The sequence below is a fragment of the Marmota monax genome, unplaced genomic scaffold (assembly GCF_021218885.2).
Source record: "Marmota monax isolate L192 unplaced genomic scaffold, Marmota_monax_Labrador192_F-V1.1 WCK01_AAM20220418_F8-fsc00014, whole genome shotgun sequence".
Taxonomy (NCBI): domain Eukaryota; kingdom Metazoa; phylum Chordata; class Mammalia; order Rodentia; family Sciuridae; genus Marmota; species Marmota monax.
The window spans coordinates 15693162-15712258 of record NW_026695222.1 but is presented as its reverse complement, the minus strand read 5'-3'; the positions used below and the strand labels follow the sequence as shown (position 1 = coordinate 15712258).

Sequence of the window (19097 nt, the reverse complement as noted above, 5' to 3'; positions counted from 1 at the left end):
AGACAGTTTCAGCCATCAGTCTTTTTCCTGCCAAGCCGCGTTTTTAAGCCCTAAAAATCTTCATTAGCGGGGCTGGGGAAGTGGCTCAAGTGGTAGCGCGCTTGCCTGGCATGTGTGCGGCCCGAGTTCGATCCTCAGCACCACATACAAACAAAGATGTTGTGTCCACCAAAAACTAAAAAAAAGAAAAGAAATATTAAAAATTTCTCTCTCTCTCAAAAAAAAAAAAACTTCCTTCATTAGCTTTCATTTATTTACCTTTAATCTAAAATTTGTTAGAATTTGTAAAGTGCAGTTAAATAAAGAGTGGTAGTTTTTATATAGGTATTTTCTGAATGCTGTTATTTCTTAACCACACCACACGGTTCTGTTCTGACAGTAACAATACAAGAAAAGGATATAATTACTAGATTATAAGGTGCTTTGCTCAAATGTACAAGTATTTTTTGCCTATTTGCTTAAACAACAGAAAAGTTTTTCCCCAAATATTGCTTAGGTTTTTGTTTTAATTTTTTTTTAAGTTGTCGATGGACCTTTATTTTATTTATATATATGTGGTGCTGAGAATTGAACCCAGTGCTTCACACATGCTGGGCAAGTGCTCTACCACTGAACTATAACCCTAGCTGTCCTTAGGTTGGCTTTTTTTTTTTTTAAATATTTTTTTTAGTTGTAGATGGATACACAATATCTTTATTTATTTTTATGTGGTGCTGAGGATGGAACCCAGTGCCCCACACATGCAAGGCAGATGCTTTACCACTGAGCTACAGCTACAGCCCCTAGGTTGGTTTTTAAAAAGCTTTTGCTTTTGAAGTTTAATCACTGTTTAATAAAGAAGAGTTAAGCAAGGTTTTTTAAATACTTTATCCTCTTTAATACATGTAGTATACAAATAACAACATAGTTTGACATTTCTTTCTTTTTTATTTTCAGTAATGGGCATCAAATTCATGAGTGCTCTACCACTGAGCTATATTCCCAGCCCTTTTTATTTTTTATTTTGATACAGGGTCTTGCTAAGTTGCCTAGATTGGCCTTGACTTTACATTCTCCTCCCTCAGCTTCCCCAGTAGCTGGGAGTACAGGTATGTGCTATTGACTTCAAGGTTTTCTTTTGTTATTGTTATTATTTTGGTTTTTTGGTGTTACTGGGGTTAAATGCTGGATGCCCTGCTACTAAGCTACATCACCAGTCCCCTCCCGCTTTTATGTGGGTGCTAGGGATTGAACCCAGGGCCTCATGCAGGCTGGGCAAGCACTTTGCTACTGAGTTATATGCCCAGCCCCCCAGTCCTTATTTATTTATTTTCAAAAAATTGTTCTAAGTTTAATTTTTAAACATTTTGCTTTTTTTTTTTTGCAGGACTAGAAATTAAACCTTGAGCACTCTACCACTGAGCTATAACCCTACCCCTTTAATTTTTTTTTTTGTTGTTGACACCTCATCTCACTAAGTTACTCAGGCTGGCATCAAGCTTTCAATCCTCCTGCCTCAGCCTACTAAGTAGTTGAGATTATAGATATCTATAGGCATACACCACCTCAATTTGCATTTCTTAATGACTTTCAGCATACTTGGGAAATAGGAAATTTATCTGTGATCCTACCAATTTAATACAATCACTGTTTACATTTTAGGGTATTTTCAGTTCTTTTTTCTTATTTACTTTATTTAAAAGTTATATTTTAGTAAGGAATTTTTTAACTAGAAAATTGGTGTGAGATTCTTATATACCCATGCTCTTCTTGCATAACGCAAATGCTGATGATTAATATGTATTCATTCACTTTGGTTAAAAATGGGATCTTCAATCCCAAAGCTAATAGAGGAAATTGCCATATGTGATTTTTAATATGCATACTGGTCAGCAACAAAACTGAAAATAGCAAAAAATGTAACTTCTTTAAATCTAAAAGTTAAAAGGTAATTTAGGTCTGTCCAGGGCATAATTCATTGCTTCTATAAACATGTACTAACCACTTGTGCTCCTTTAATAAAAGCATTTAAAGATTTATTTTGTTGTTTCTGAATTATTACTTTCAGCCAAATCACTATTAATAACCCTTTAAGAGTTGTTTAAAACATTTTTTTTAGGAACTCCAGTGGTGCAATCTGTTAGCACTTGGTACTTTAAAAAACAGTCTTTGTAAAAGAATTCAGGAGTTTCAGTAATCACCCATATGCTTTCAGTTGGGTCTAGTTGTACTTTGCAGGTTGGAGAAAGAAGAGGGCTTTAGAAAGAAACCTTGGCTCCTCTAAGGCTGTTCTTTGGCATAGGAGCAACGGGAGTCTTTGGGGCCACTTGTTCTATGTGTTCAACCAAAGGCTTATAAATCTTGATTCTCAGAAAGTTTTTATTTAATCCTTTGTACACTCCTCCTAATGTTCCAGGTTTACAAAAAAGGTAGCAATGCAGCATTATAAAAGGGAAATTTAAAGACTTGTTTATTTTTTTTTATTTCTGTTACTTCAAAGAACGAATTGTTTTAGCCAGGTTTAGTGCACACACCTATAATTCTATTTACTTGGGAGGCTGAAGCAGGATGATCAAGGCTAGTCTGGGCAACTTAGTAAGACCCTGTCTCAATTAAAAATAAAAAGCACTGGAAATGTAGAGGTAGATATGTATAGTCCTCCTGGGTTCAATTCCCAATACTGGGGGAAAAAAAGAAAAATAATGAATAATTTTAGGATATCTTAATTAAATAGTTTAAGCTTTTCTTTAATTTCTTAATTTTATTATACTATAATACTGTCCTTATCATTTATCAAATAAATTGCAGTTTTCACTAAACTATGAATTGTACATTGTAGAGTATATAATTATGCTATGTAATACTCTTCTCTTATCCTTTCCCTTTTTCCAAGGTTTTCTTATTGTCTACTTGGCATATGCTTCAGGAATAATATTCACCATGGTTTTGGACGACCTTCCTAACTTAGAAGACATCTATACTTCCTTGTGTTCATCAACAGTGGAAGACTCAGAGATGGAGTTTGACTCTGGACTAGAAGATGATGACACAAAAAGTGACAGTATTTTGGAGGATTCCACAATTTTTATGGCCTTCAAAGGAAATATAGATGATAAAGATTTCCAATGGAAATTAGATGCAATATTGAAGAATGTGCCCAATTTGTTACACATGGGTAATTTGTTTTAATGATTGTTTCCTTCTTTTCCTTCCATGGTGTTTTGAGTTTTACAAAGAAAGTTTTGCTAAACTAAGTTGAAAGGCTAATTTTAAGTACAAAATTAGGAATTTAGGAGTTTTTAAAAGCAGAAATGCTGTTGTGTTTCTTTTAGTGATAGCACTAACTTTCAAGACCCAAATTTATTTATTGTTTTTAATGCTTTGATCTGTTTCTTTACTATAAGTTGACAGGTTTAAACTGGATCTTTAAGGTCCTTTAAAGCTTAAAAAGATCCAGTATTCTCTGAATCTACTTTAAGTACTTAAAACATACTTATATTTTAGATTAGAGATCACTGACAGCCTGTTGGATCCAGCCTTCAGACATGTGTTATATAGCCCACTTTAGTTTTTTTGTTTGTTTGTTTGTTTGCTTTGTTTTTTAAATTTTGTTTTTAGTGTTTGAGTTTATTACCAGTGCTTTAGAAATTGAGATACATTACGTTGGAACCAATTTATCATTAAAAATGAGAAGGTCAGGTAACATTGAGGTCTTCCCATTTCCCAGATGGTGTTAAGTAGCAGCTGCTGCCAAGGGCACTTTGCCTCTCCACAGTTCCCATCTGGCCTCTTCACACATTTTGGGTCTAGTGGGCATTGTGTTTTTGAAACTTTGTTTATATGTTCACCATCTTTTCTAGTCAGCACCATTATCTAATCCCACCAGAGTGGAAAGCCTTTTCTCACAAATCCTAATTTGGTCATGTGCTAATTAGATTTTTCAGGTTTGGGGTGTTTTTCTTTGAGATTTGATGTTTGGAGGAAAGCCCTAGTTTTTTCGGGGGCTTTTTTACTGTCTTGTACAAGGCTCTTGATAGTTAAGGATTACTTAGCACATATAAGAGAATTTCATGTATTGAAATTGCCATTATTATCATCATTATAAGCATAATCATAATCATAGTCATACTGTATGATATTATAAAGGCCTACCTAGACCTAAAATTGTTCATTGCTCTTAATTACCATTTTTGGTTGTTTATAAATTGCTCAATCAGTTATTATCAAATCTAAATTTACAGTTCTGCCAGATTATATTCTTGGCTTAAAAAATATTTTAAGGCCGGGTGTGGTGGTGCACGCCTGTGACTCTAGCAGCTCCAGAGACTGAGGCAGGAGGATCACAAGTTCAAGGCCATCCTCAGCAAATTAGGCATTATTATTGGGTTTTAGTTATTGTGAATAATGCTGCAGTGAACATGGGTGTAATATGTCTTTTCAAGACCCTGCTTTCATTCAGTTCTTTGGGCAGTATACTCAGTATACCATTTGTATGTTTTCTTTGGAGAAATGTCTATTCAAATCCTTAAGCCCCCCACTTTTTAAATTTTTTTTTATTGTAGATGGTCACAATAGTTTTATTTTAGTTTTATGTGGTGTTGAGGATTGAACCCAGTGCCTTCCACTTGTGAGGCAAGCACTTGACCACCAAGCTACAATCCCAGGCCTCTCATCTTTTTTTTCTTTGCTTACTTTTTGTTGTTGTTGAGTTTTAGGCTTTTTCTGTGTATTCTGGACTCAGTCTTTTATTATATGATTTATAATTCTTCCCATCTGTTATTGCCTTTTTACTAATTTAATACTCAAAATTTTTGTGAAGTTCAATTTTTTTCTCTCTTTTTTTCTTTTGCCTTTAGTGTCATATCTAAAAAATCACTACAGTCTAGTGTTGTGAAGCTATTGCCATGTATATTTTCTTTTAAGGGATTTAGGTCTTTTTTCCATTTTGAGTTTATTTTTACATGTACTGTAGGTACAACTTCACTGTTTTGCATGTAGATAACCCTAGTTTTCCCAATAGTCAGCTTTTGTATCTTCTTTTGAGAATATGTCCTGAAGTTTACATTGACTTTTTAGAAATACTGTTATTCTGAAATGTAATGCTTTTCTATCTTAATTGAAGCTTAGTTGTCAAATTTGTGTTGCTTTTCCCCCCACACTCAATTTTGTGTGCTTCAATATAGAAACTCTACTCTTTAGTTTTAAGTACAAAAAAATTTAAACATCAAAGACATAAAGAATCAAGACTTAAGCTCTCCTTAAATTAAAGCATTTATAGGACATTGGAAGAATTCTTTGTCTGGCATCTATGAATACCTTGCATGTAGGTGCTCAATGAATATTTTAAGTTTTATATTAAAATTTCAGTATTTAATTTGGAGAGATAAAATTGCTTAACATTTTGAAAAATGTTAAATCTACTCTTTTTCCTTTTTAGTGTATTTCTTTATATAAATTTAGTAGATTATAGTTGCAGATTCCTTAATATTCTGTTGTTAGCATGTATGGCACCCAATATTTTTAGAAAATTTCACTTGAAATTTGAGGCTTCCATGTTCTCAGGTTTTAAGTTCATATGCGTTAGGATGAGTCCAGAAGTAGACATTACTTGATTTTTTTTTTTACTTGATTATTTTAAACTTATCTCTCTCTCCTCTCCTATGTTCTTTACTTTATCTTATTCCTTTCTATTTATTCAGTACTTATAGTATGTCAGGTATTGTACTGGGTTTTTTGTATTTATTATCTCATATGATACAATCGTATGAATTAGTTTTTTTCCTAGATTTAGAAAAGAGAAAATTACATTTCAGAAAGGTTAAATAGCCTGTTACTGGTCACCCAGGTGCCAAATGGCAAAGTTGGAATTAGATTTGAAGTCCACTTAATGCCAAAGCATTAGATGATTTAATCTCAGATGTTCCAAGCTGGTACCCTGCGTTTTTTTCTCTCTTCTTTCTTTCTTTCTTTTTTTTTTGCTTGCTTGCTTTTTAGTTCCACATCTTCTATTGCCTGAAAAATCACTAATATTATTATTTTTTTTTCTTTATGATAAAGAATCCAGCAAGCTAAAGGTACAGAAGGTGGAACCATGGAACAGTGTGCGTGTGACATTCAACATCCCCCGGGAAGCAGCGGAGCGACTACGGATCCTGGCACAGAGCAACAACCAGCAGCTTCGGGATCTGGGGATTCTCTCCGTTCAGATTGAAGGTCTCTTACTTTGTCATGTGCCCATCTGGACCAAAACATAACAATAGTAGAATATAGCATGATTTCTAGTGCTGCTTTTTCTATTCCCCTGCTCTTATGTTTCAGAATGCCAAGTAGCAGCTCATGGCAGCACCTTAGTATAAGAGACACCAAGGTTATTTCTTGGACCCAATGTTCTTCAGCATCTGTGCCCTCAGACTTCCATTTATTTAATTTTGGCCATCAGTCTCAGACTTTGGGTTTTTTGTTTTTGTTTTGGGGTCTTTGTTTTTCGGTATTGAAGATTGAACCCAGGGGCACTTTACCATTGCGCTACATCCCCAACCCTATTTTAAATTTTGTATTTTGACATAGGGTTTCACTAAGTTGCTTAGGGTCTTGCTTAATTGGTGAGGCTGGCTTTGAACTTGCAATCCTCCTGCTTTAGCCTCCCTATCACTGGTATTACAGGCAATTACTACCATGTCTGGCATTCAGCTTTTGGTATTGCTGGTACCCTAACTAGGAACTGATTTGTCTTTTAAAGAATATCTATTTTAATTTGCTTCCTTCTGCCAAAACTTTAATGCTTTCTTTATTCATCTAACAGATTAGGAGGTCCTAAACAGTCCTTTTGTAGCAATATCTATTTTTCAGATATTTTTACTGGAATGACCCTTTTCAAAATAAAAATATGCTCAACACAAACACCTGCTTATTCACCCAGCTTAAAACCCTACTATTGCTTGCTGTTGTTCAAAGAATGAAGACCAAACTCTTTTTTTTTTTATTAGCTACACATGACTTGATTAATTCATACATTTGAATCAAATGGGGTATAATTTCTCATTTTTCTGATTGTACAGATTGCAGAATCACACTGGTCATAGAGTCACCTATATACATACAGCAATCATAATGTCTGTTTTATTCTGCTGCCCTTCCTATGCCCCCTTCCCCTCCCATCCCCTCCCATCACTTCTCTCTATCCGATCTAATGTGACACACTTTTTTTTCTTTTTCTCCTTACAACATCATACATGTATTCTGTATAACGATGAGGGTCTCCTTCCATCTTCCGTGCAATTCCCCTTCTCCCTCCTTTTCCCTCCCACCTCTCTTCCCTATTTAGTGGTAATTTTCTCATGCTCTTCCTCCCTATCCCATTTTGAGTCACCCCCCTTATATCAGAGAAGACATTCTGGCATTTGTTTTTTAGGGATTGGCTAACTTCATTTAGCATAATCTGCTCTAATGCCATCCATTTCCCTGCAAATGCTATGATCTTGTTATTTTTTAGTGCTGAGTAATATTCCATTGTGTATAAATGCCACATTTTTTTAATCCATTCATCTATTGAAGGGCATCTAGGTTGGTTCCACAGTCTAGCTATTGTGAATTGTGTTGCTATAAACATTGATGTGGCTGTGTCCCTGTAGTATGCTCTTTTTAGGTCTTTTGGGTATAGTCCGAGAAAGGGAATAGCTGGGTCAAATGGTGGTTCCATTCCCAGCTTTCCAAGGAATCTCCATACTGCTTTCCAAAAATTGGCTGCACCAATTTGCAGTCCCACCAGCAATGTATGAGTGTACCTTTTTCCCCCGCATCCTCGCCAGCACTTATTGTTGTTTGACTTCATAATGGCTGCCATTCTTATTGGAGTGAGATAGTATCTTAGAGTAATTTTAATTTGCATTTCTCTGATTGCTAGAGATGGTGAGCATTTTTTCATGTATTGGTTGATTGATTGTATATCCTCTTCTGAGAAGTGTCTGTTCAGGTCCTTGGCCCATTTGTTGATTGGGTTATTTGTTTGTTTAACTTTTTGAGTTCTTTGTATATTCTAGAGATTAGAGCTCTATCTGATGTTTGAGGGGTAAAAATTTGTTCCCAGGATGTAGGCTCACCTCACATATTATTTCTCTTGCTGAGAAAAAACTTTTTAGTTTGAATTCGTCCCATTTGTTGATTCTTGGTTTTAACTCTTGTGCTATAGGTGTCTTATTAAGGAATTTGGGGCCTGCCCCCATGTGATGAAGATTAGGGCCAACTTTATCTTCTATTAGACGCAGATTCTCTGATTTGATTCCTAGCTCCTTGATCCATTTTGAGTTGACTTTTGTGCATGGTGAGAGAAAGGGATTCAATTTCATTTTGTTGCATATGGATTTCCAGTTCTCCCAGCACCATTTGTTGAAGATGCTATCCTTTCTCCATTGCATGCTTTTAGCACCTTTGTCTAATATAAGGTAGTTTTAATTTTGTGGATTTGTCTCTGTGTCCTCTATTCTGTACCATTGGGAAGACCAAACTCTTTACCGTGATCTCCTACATGGTCTGGCCTCTACCTTTCTCCTCTAGTTTTATCTTGGTTAACACTTTCTTGTTCTGTTTCTTTTTAAAAATTTTTTTGGTACTGGGGATTGAACCCAGGGGCATTTACCCACTCAGTCACGTCCCCAGCCTTTTTTTATATTTTATTTAGAGACAGGATATCTCTAAGTTGCTTAGGGCCTCGCTAATTTGCTGAGTCTGACTTTGAACTCAAAATCCTCCTGCCTCAGCCTCCCAAGCTGCTGGGATTACAGGTGTGCTCAAAGCAGCTTATGATTTTAGTAAGGGAGACAAACCTGTGATAAATATATGTTGAGAGCACACAGGTTTCTTTTCTTTTGGGAGCCAAATAAGCTAGAACCCTTTCTTCTCTTCCTGTGTTGATGCAAACAAGATGGCAACCGGTGATTCCAGTCTTTCACTTGTGGGCCAAGCCTCACTGACCCTGTGGTTCACTTAGAACCTAAATGCTCATTGGAATCTCAGCAGCTGAAAACATCGTCAGTAGGAGAAAGACATATTTTGTACAGTCTAGGATGCTGTGCTCCTAGAGGGATAATACCAACCAAGATTATTTAGAGATGGTTATTTGTAAATTGAGAAATGAGATCAATTTCATTATATGATAAATGAGGAAATAGTGGATTAAGCAATAACCATTTTATTATGAAAGATGATTTTGAATTATCTGAAAGGATCCAGAAAAATAAAATCAATTTACAATAGTCTTTAGGATAAAGTGTTGAATAAAGTAGATGTCAAATAATGATTGGATAAAATGACAGTATTAGGCTATTTATACTTTAAGGAATATATAAGTGATTTTTAGAAAACCTTCATGGAGAGCTGGGGCTGTGGCTCAGCGATAACGCACTTGCTTAGTATGTGTGAGGCACTGGGTTCGATTCTCAGCATCGCATATAAATAAATAAAATAAAGGTCTATCAACAACTTAAAAAATAATAAAAAAAAAAAGAAAGAAAAGAAAACCTTCATGGTGGTGCATACCTGTTATCCTAGCAACTTGGGAGGCTGAGGCAAGAGGATCACAAGTTTGAGGCCAGCCTCAGCAGCTTAGCGAAACCTTGCCTCAAAATAAAAAGGACTGGGATATAGCTCAGTGGTAAAGTGCCCCTGGGTTCAATTCTTACTACTGAGAAAAATAATGAAACAAAACCCCCAAAATCCTAAAGTCTATTACCTATGTATCTTGAAATGCCTGTTTTTTTTTCTTTTTCTTTTTTTTAATATTTTGGGTTTTTAGCTGTAGTTGGATACAATATCTTTATTTTTTATTTTTATGTGGTGCTGAGGATTGAACCCAGAGCCCTGCACGTGCCAGGAGAGTCCTCTACCGCTGAGCCACAACCCCAGCCTCTAGTTTCTTTTCTTAATAAGATATACTTCCTACAAAGATAAAATGCCAGTTCCCTTTTAATATTTTAGCCATAAATTAAAACATAAGTGCTAAAAAGGAATCAAAATAGATAATATATATTTAAGAAATTATAAAATTTATAAATAATAACAATTATCATAATATAGAAAGAGTTTTGGGTTTTTTTGGGTTTTTTTTTGCTTTGTTTTGTTTTTTGCTACTGGGGATTGAACCCAGGGGCACTATACCACTGAGCTAAGTTCCTAATCCCCACTGCCCCACCCCACTCGCCTTTTTTTTAAATTTGAGACAAGGTCTCATTATTGCTGAGGCTGGCCTTGCAGTCCTCCTGCCTAAGCCTCCCAAGTTGCTGGGATCACAAGTGTGCACCACCACATGCAGCTAGAGTTCTTAACTTTTAGGCTGCCCATGTGGTCTCTTTTTCTCTTTCTATACTCCTGGGAATTGAGACAGGTATGAAGGTTGTGACAGAAGCAGTTGCTTTTATGAACCTGGTAATGGGGTGATAACTTTGTGAGTTTTAAGGGGAAGTGTTGATACTTTCTTGGTGTCTGCTGCAAGGATGGAGAGAGAAGTTGTTTCTTTGACATTCCATTCTCATTGAAGAATATTCCTTCTTCCCTTCCTTTTTTGAGAATTGGCCAGGGTGTTGAGGAGATATGTTTTTTCTGAGAACATTTTGTGACTCTTCCTGTAAATTCATGGTGATCTAAAGCAAGAGTCTGCAGATTTTTTCTGTAAAGATCCAGGAGTAAATATTTTTGATTTTGCAGGCCATAAGCTTTCTGTCACGAGTATTCAACTCTGCCATTGTTGAGCAAGCACAGCCATAGGTAATGGGTAAATGAATGAACCTGATTGTGTTTCAGTAACACTTCATTTAAATAAACAGGAAGTAAGCTGGATTTGCCCATTGGATATAATTTGTGAACCACAAATTGGCAAGTTTTGGGGAGCCAGTAGTTGTTTCTACGTCTGTTTCTTTTACATCAGTTATTTATGTGTAGTTAACAAATGGGGGAATGATAGCAGTATAATGTAGAAATTGTGTTTATTCATATGTGATTTAAGAAAATTAAGAATGAGAATTTATGTTCAGGTACCTTCTCCAGACATGCATCTCCAGCCTTGCATGGTTTTTAGTTTATGACAGGTTATACTTCCTTTTATGCCGACCTTAATGGTAGTCTCAGTGGCTCAGAGAATCCCTGTATCTATATTATCCAGCACCTCTTATCAGGCATTTCCGTTCCATTGTTTTTGAGGATTTTGCTCTCTCCAATTATTGTTTAATAAAAGCACTTTGGTTACAAAACGTTATTATAGGTTTTGAGTTTGCCCCAACTCTGTTTTTCACATAAAACCTGTTACTATCAACATGAAATTTCATAAAATTCCAGAAATGCATTTTTCAAATGGAAAGGTATCTATGCATCTTGCCAGGTTATGATAAGCTGATTACTCAACATGATAATAGTTAATGAGCATCTAGCAGGTACCCAGCACTGTTCTATGTTTAAAGGATATCATTAAAGTGAATATATAATTCATCTATATTAGGATACTTTTGTCTTGTTTTTTGTTTTTTATACTAGAGGTTTAACCCAAGAGTGCTGTACCACTGAGCTACATACCAAACCCTGTTTATTTTTTATTTTGAGCCAGGGTCTTGCTGAGTTGCTATGGCTCACCTCAAACTTGCAATTCTCCTGCCTCAGCCTCCCAAGTTCCTGGAATTACAGGCATGTACCACCATACCTGGCTAAATTAGGCCACTTCTGAGAGTGAAAGTGGATGATGGAATTATACTGAAACAACAGATTTAAAGAACTAGAGCAGACATATTATTGTTGTATAGTATCGGGGAAGTTGACTAGAAACCAAATAAATAAATTAGTAATTTCAAGGGATATCTGAAGAAATAACAAAATGTTCTGATATGGATGATCTAACCTTGAGTGAGATGAGTAGAGGAGGCCTTTTTGGATCTGTGACACTTAAGATCACATGAAAATTGAAAAACTGGCTATATGAAGAATTCAGAGAATTCTCAATAAAAAAATCTCAGCAAATCGAATACAAAAACCTATCAAAAAGATAGTGCACTATGATCAAGTGAGATTTATCCCAGGGCTGCAAGGTTGGTTCAACATATGGAAATCAACATCAATAGACTTAAAGATAAGAATGATCATCACAATAGATGTAAATAAAGCATTTGACAAAATACAGCACCCCTTTATGTTCAAAACGCTAGAAAAACTAGGGATAACAGGAACATATCTCAACATTGTAAAGCTATATGCTAAGCCCGAGGCCAACATCATTCTAAATGGAGAAAAATTGAAAGCATTCCCTCTAAAAACTAGAACAAGACAGGGATGCCCTCTTTCACTACTTCTGTTTAACATAGTTCTTGAAACACTGGCCAGAGCAATTAGACGAAAGAAATTAAAGGGATATGGATAGGAAAGGAAGAACTCAAATACAGCACTATTTGCTGACAATATGATTCTATACCTAGAAGACCCAAAAATTCCACCAGAAAACTTCTAGAACTAGTAAATGAATTCAGCAAAGGAGCAGGATATAAAATCAACACCCAAAAATCAAAGGCATTTCTGTATATCAGTGACAAATCCTCTGAGAAGGAAACGAGGAAAACTACCCCATTTACAATAGTCTTAAAAAAATAAAATACTTGGGAATCAATAAAAGAGGTAAAAGACCTCTACAACAAAAACTACAAACCGCTAAAGAAAGAAATCAAAGAAGACATTAGAAGATGGAAAGATCTACCTTGCTCTTAGATAGGCAGAATTAATATTGTCAAAATGACCATACTACCAAAAGCACTATGCGAGTTAATATAATTCTAACCAAAATTCCAATGGCATTCCTCATAGAAATAGAAAAAGCAGTCATGAAATTCATCTGCAAAAATAAGAGACCCAGAATAGCTAAAGCAGTCTTTAGCAAGAAGAGAAAAGCAGGTGGCATCACTATACCAGACCTTAAACTGTACTACAGAGCAATAGTAACAAAAACAGCATGGTATTGGCACCAAAATAGACTTGTAGATTAGTGGTACAGAATAGAGGACCCAGAGACAAACCCACATAATTACACTTATCTTATATTAGAGACAATGGTGCCAAAAACATACATTGGAGAAAAGATAGCCTCTTCAACAAATGATGCTGGGAAAACTGTAAATCCATATGCAACAAAATGAAATTAATCCCCTGTCTCTCACCATGCACAAACTCAGCTCCAAGTGCAGCAAGGACCTAGGAATTAAACCAGAGACACTGCGACTAATAGAAGAAAAAGTAGGTCCAAATCTCCATCACGTTGGATTAGGCCCCGACTTCCTTAATATGACTCCTACAGCACAAGAATTAAAATCAAGAAACAATAAATGGGATGGATTCAAACTAAAAAGCTTCTTATCAGCAAAAGAAACAATCAGTGGGGTGAATAGAGACCTACATTTTGGGAGCAAAGTTTTACCACACACACATCAGATAGAGGACTAATCTCTAGGATATATAAAGGACTCAAAATCTTGACACCAAAAAAACTAATAATCAATAAGTGGGCCGAGGAACTGAACAGACACATTCCAGAAGATGATATACAATCAGTCAACAAATATATGAAAAAATGTTCAACATCTGTAGGAATTAGAGAATTACAAATCAAAACTACTCTTAAGATTTCATCTCAAGTCAGAATGGCAGCTATTAAGAGTATAAACAACAACAAGTGTTCGTGAGGATGTGGAGAAAAAGGCACACTCATACATTGCTGGGGGGATTGTAAATTGGTGCAGCCAATATGGAAAGCTGTGTGGAAATTCCTGGAAAGCTGGGAATGGAACCACCATTTGACCCAGCTATCCCACTCCTTGGTCTATACCCAAAGGACTTAAAAACAGCTACAAGGACACAGCCACATCAATGTTTATAGCAGCACAATTCACAATAGCTAAACTATGGAAGCAACCTAGATGCCCTTCAGTAGATGAATGGATAAAGAAAATGTCATATATATATACACAATGGAATATTATTCAGCATTTAAAGAGAATAAAATTGTGGCGTTTGCAGATAAATGGATGGCATTGGAGAAGGTAATGCTAAGTGAAGTTAGCCAATCCCAAAAAACCAAATGCCAAATGTTTTCCTCTGATATAACGATGTTGATTCATGATGGGGTTGGCGGGGAGCATTGGAGATTAGACAAACATTAGATAGAGCAAAGGGGTGAGAGGGGAAGGGAAGGGGCATGGATGTAGGAAAGACTGTGGAATGAGATGCACATCATTACTCTAAGTACACATATGAAGACATGAATGGTGTAACTCTACTTTGTGTACAACCAGAGATATGAAAAATTGCTCTCTATATGTGTAATATGAATTATAATGCATTCTGTTGTCATATATAACAAAATTAGAATAAATTAAAAAATAAAAAAGTTCAGAGAAATGTTCTGAGCAGAGGAAACAATATTTGTGTACAAGGGCCCTTGAGGTGAGAAGCAGATTTGTGTGCCTTTAAAAAGCTAAAAATTGACCAGGTCTGAATCCTTATTACTGAAGGAGAAAATAGTGTAAAGTGAGGTTAGAGAGGCAGAGGAGGGTTGAATTTGGCTGTGTAACATGTGGCACAAGCCATCTGTGGCTGTTGAGCACTAAAAATGTGGCTTGTCCAAACTGACATGGGCTATAAGTTCAAAATTCATATTTCTTTTGAAGACTTAATGCCCCTCAATGTAAAATATTTCAGTAATTTTTCTTCTTAGTTGTAGGTAGACACAGTATCTATTTATTTTTTATGTGGTGCTGAGGATATAACCCAAGGCCTTGTGTGCGAGGCAAGCCCTCTACCACTGAGGTACGACCACAGCCCTATTTCAGTAATTTTTATTCTATCATATGTTGAAATAATAATCTCTTGGCTATATTAGATTAAATAAAATGCTATAGTTATTTTCATCTGCTGCTTCTTACTGTGGCTTCTAAAAATTTTTGAATTACTTGTATAGCTAGTATTTCTTTTGAACAGCATTAGGCTAGATAAGTTGAAGTTTTGTATATCTTATTAAGATGTATGGCTTTTATTTTTACAACAGTGGGAAATAGTAGAGCGGTTTTAAGAAGTGACCTGATCTTATTTTCTTTTTAATATTTATTTTTTAGTTATCAGTGGACACAACATCTTTGTTTGTATGTGGTACTGAGGATCGAACCTGGGCCGCACGCATGCCAGGGGAGCGCGCTACCACTTGAGCCACATCCCTAACCCCGTGACATGATCTTATATCATTTTAAGAGCTCTCTGCTCAGACTATCTTAGCAAGTTTGATATAGTCCCTTCTCATTGGTGAAAACCTTTAAGACCTGTATTCTCTTTCTCTTACTGTAGACAGTATAGGCAAGTCAGAGCATCTTGTAACCCCCAGTGGTAGGATGTTGTTTCCGATGACCAGCCAATCTCGCTGATTAAAGTACACATGGAGGAGCTGTGTCGTGGCTCAGCAGTAGAATGCTTGCCTAGCATGTGTGAGGCCCTTCGATCCTCAGCACTACATAAAAATATAAAAATAAAGGTATTGTGTCCAACTACAATTAAAAAAAAAAAAAAGTACACATGGAAAGGTAACTTACATCTGTGGGACAGCAGAAACTGTTGTGTCCTCATTAGCTTTCTGCCTTATCATCCAACTATAAAACAAGACCCCAGGGTATGGAAGAACTTGGGGAATGCAGACTTTCAACTCCTCAGCTACTGGCTAACTTATTTTAACTGTCTGTAGGTGGTATTGTCTTCCAAGGTAATCATAGTCAAAATTGTGGATAAAGTGCAAGAAATATTCTGAAACTTGTTTCCAGAGACCTTTTTAATCATTGGACCAAGTAAGATTTAAGTTTAGGGTCTACTTAATTGGAACACTTCTAGTGATTATCTATACAGGGGCTAGGGATGTAACTCATTTGTAGAACACATGCTTAGCATATACAAGGCCCTGGATTCGATCATCAGCACTGTCCCCCACCCCTACCCCGCAAAATGAAAATGCTGATTTTATCATTAGATGTTATGGAGGTAGGTTAATACCAGGCTATCTGCTCTTCATTGCATGAATTTCTCTGCTGGAAATCTTTTTATATTGCAATTATTGAAAGGAAATTGGTATTTTGCTCACAAGTATTACAGTGTCCCTACACCATCGTATTTTCTTTGACCATTAAACTTTCTCTTATTTCTACCTTCTGATTTTAAATTCCCAAAAGGAAATCTAGGATTTTGAGAGTTTATGAGAATATTTTCTGCCTTACGCGCGTGCGCGCACACACACAAACATACAGTGATCTGACTAAAAATAATTATTCAGAGTTCTAAGCTCTCTGTTGACACTATGCATCATTAATGATTGCCCATTTACCCTTTTTGCAAGTGAGAATTGGTTATGATCTCCTTGTGCTTGTAAGTAAACCTGCTTAAATAGGTTGAAGAAAGACCTATGTAGTATTGACACACCCTGTTTGTGGTGGTAAACATATCATAATTCTTCAAAAACACAGAAAACTAAAAGTTCTTGTGTACCTGTCTTTAAACAATACTTGCTTCTCATTATGATTTCCTTTTTATAAATTGACTGTCATTTTCAGGGGAAGGTGCTATCAACCTGGCTTTGGCTCAAAACCGAAGCCAAGATGTGAGAATGAATGGACCTATGGGAGCTGGAAATTCCGTTAGGATGGAACCAGGATTTCCCATGGCCAGTGGTCCAGGTGAGATCTCCCATTCAATCGAATCATGTTTTACTATTTTCCATTTTTTGCTAAGGTAAGATCATTTGAGTCCTGCAGGATAGGCAGGGGCTCATGACACACCCACATCTCTGTTTGCTGCATTAGGAAAGGGAGACATGAATCATTCTTAGGAGGCTAGGATCAGAGCATGAAACATTTGATCTTTGTAATCATTTGCTTAAAATCTGATAAATACTGAACTGTGTAGCAAACATTTATTGAGTTCCTGTTGTATGACGGGACCTATACTGGGTATTCAAAATAGAAATGAATAAAACATTTTCCACCCTTAGGATGTTTATAGTATAGTGGAGAATGTAGTTTTCCAACTTCTACTATCACTGAGGCTGAGAATCTGTAATCAGAGTTCTTGCGTGCTTATATAGAATATGTGTTTTTATGTATTTAGAATTTGAAAGTGTTATAAATTGTTTGGTTCCTTTTCTAGTAAACCTAAAATTTTTTCTTCAGAGATTGAACCTAATATTCTATGGATCACAGAATATTGCAGTTGAGTTGGCTCTTTCCTGGTTTGGTGGCGCACACCGGTAGTCTGAGTGACTTGGGAGGATGAGACTGGAAGATCACAAGTTTGAAGCCAGCCTAAGCAACTTAGTGAGACTCTCTCAAACTAAAAAATACAAAGGGCTGAAGATGTGGTTCAGTGGTAAAGTGTCCCTGGGTTAAATCCCCAATACCAAAAAAAAAAAAAAGAAGAAGAATTGAATTGGCTTTGACATTTAAAGCTTAGGAAGCTATGGAACAAATAAGACAGGAAGTGATTTTCAAGTTGCTGTTCTGAATTGTAGTGGAGGACTTGCAACTAGGTTTTTATCTGGACACTGCATTTACTGATTACCTTAAGCTACTAACTGCATTTTCCTGAGTAATAGTTTCCTTACCTTTAAAATAAGATGATGATGGCTCCTGTTCTCTGAACTCATCCTTGAAAGTAGATGAGATCTCCCACAGAGCAAACATACCCTGAGTTCCTCTTTTATGTATATGTGAAGACCTCTGCTGTGAGGCTGATGTGGATACCATCTAGTAGATGGAATACCCAGCCTGGTGCTTTATATATTGATGAAGTTCCTCACAGAAGACCAAGCATTTGGTACTAAGGCAGTTTAATGAGAAATTATAGGTGACACTGTTGCCACTACTAGAAGAACCAGGGACTGAAGCAGAATTGGAAAAGCCTAGCTAAGTTATATGTAGATAATGAAAGAATGAATAGACCTGGCATGACAGTCAGGAAATATGGGTTCTAGTCTCAACTCCTGGACAAAGGAATTAATATTTTCTGGCGTTAGTTGCCTGTAAACATCTTTGATCATGTCCTGGAAACAATGCTAAAGATCCCCTCCAGGCTTACAGAGTTAAGACTCTAATAAACTGATGTCACCACACTAATTGCAAACTCTTTTCAGCAACTATCTGGCAAATAGTAAGCATATTTATTAATCATCTTTAGGAAATAAGTACAAATTATAGTCCCAAGTTTATTACCAACATAGGAAATTTAGAAGCTTTAGATTGAAATGAAGGATGCTAACTGTGATAATATAAAGTTCTGGGAATAATCAGTAATGATCTGCAGTCATAGTAACTTTTTAACCTCTACTTGTCTTTCTTTAATGCCAAGCATAGCTTAGGATTCCTTTTCTCACTTATTTAGTGAGTGAAACTTAAAGGTGCAAACAAAATTTAATATTAGGTTAAACTAAACAAAATTTTCTAAGGGAAGAGATTTTTAAATTCTCTCTAAAATAATAATAAATGACTTTGTAACTGTATCTGGAATATCACAATACCATTAATTATTCTTGGTTCTTTCTTCTTAGCATTGGGAATAGAGTTAGCTGATAAGCAAAAGCAATTTGCAACTAAAACTAAATCCTGGACCTATTTTTTTTCATGGCCTTATAGCATTCTCAAATTTGTAAGGATATTATAGTAATCATTTCATCAAGGGTTTTTACCTTAATACATTGTTTTGCGCCAATAAATCTTTCTGTGGATAGCTGCCATTGTGGGATGTTTAATAACCTCCTTAGCCTTTACCCACCAGATGTGATAGCTTCACTATCCCTTCCTGCAGTTGTGCCAACTAAAAATGTCTCTAACATTGCTAAATGTTCCCTGGGGAACAAAATTGCCTGTAGGTGAGAACCATGGATCTAGTGCAGATTTCCAATAAGTACTAAAACTGCACGTTAATTGTCATTATTGAGCATGTAGTCAGCAGGTACTTTAAGATAATTGTGAACTAAAAAAAACCTTTTTCTCACTTTGTGAAAACTTGCTTACTAATTATCATCTTTGAAAAATAGGATGGGATTCATCAGAAACAAATCCAGTATTAACAGA

General features: G+C 36.0%; 1 protein-coding gene across 9 annotated transcripts in view; it reads left to right on the top strand.

The window, feature by feature from the left end:
• The window catches only part of Ncoa6 (nuclear receptor coactivator 6), a 90606-nt gene that overhangs the window by 28605 nt on the left and 42904 nt on the right, over positions 1-19097 (top strand). For 8 of the 9 annotated variants that reach the window (XM_058575583.1, XM_058575582.1, XM_058575586.1 and 5 more), the window contains 4 exons: positions 1013-1088; positions 2873-3154; positions 6037-6192; positions 16584-16706. In XM_058575583.1, coding sequence (XP_058431566.1) covers positions 1013-1088; positions 2873-3154; positions 6037-6192; positions 16584-16706 — 637 coding nt within the window. The remainder of the gene's footprint in view (positions 1-1012; positions 1089-2872; positions 3155-6036; positions 6193-16583; positions 16707-19097) is intronic. The other variant, XM_046433910.2, reaches the window with a different exon arrangement.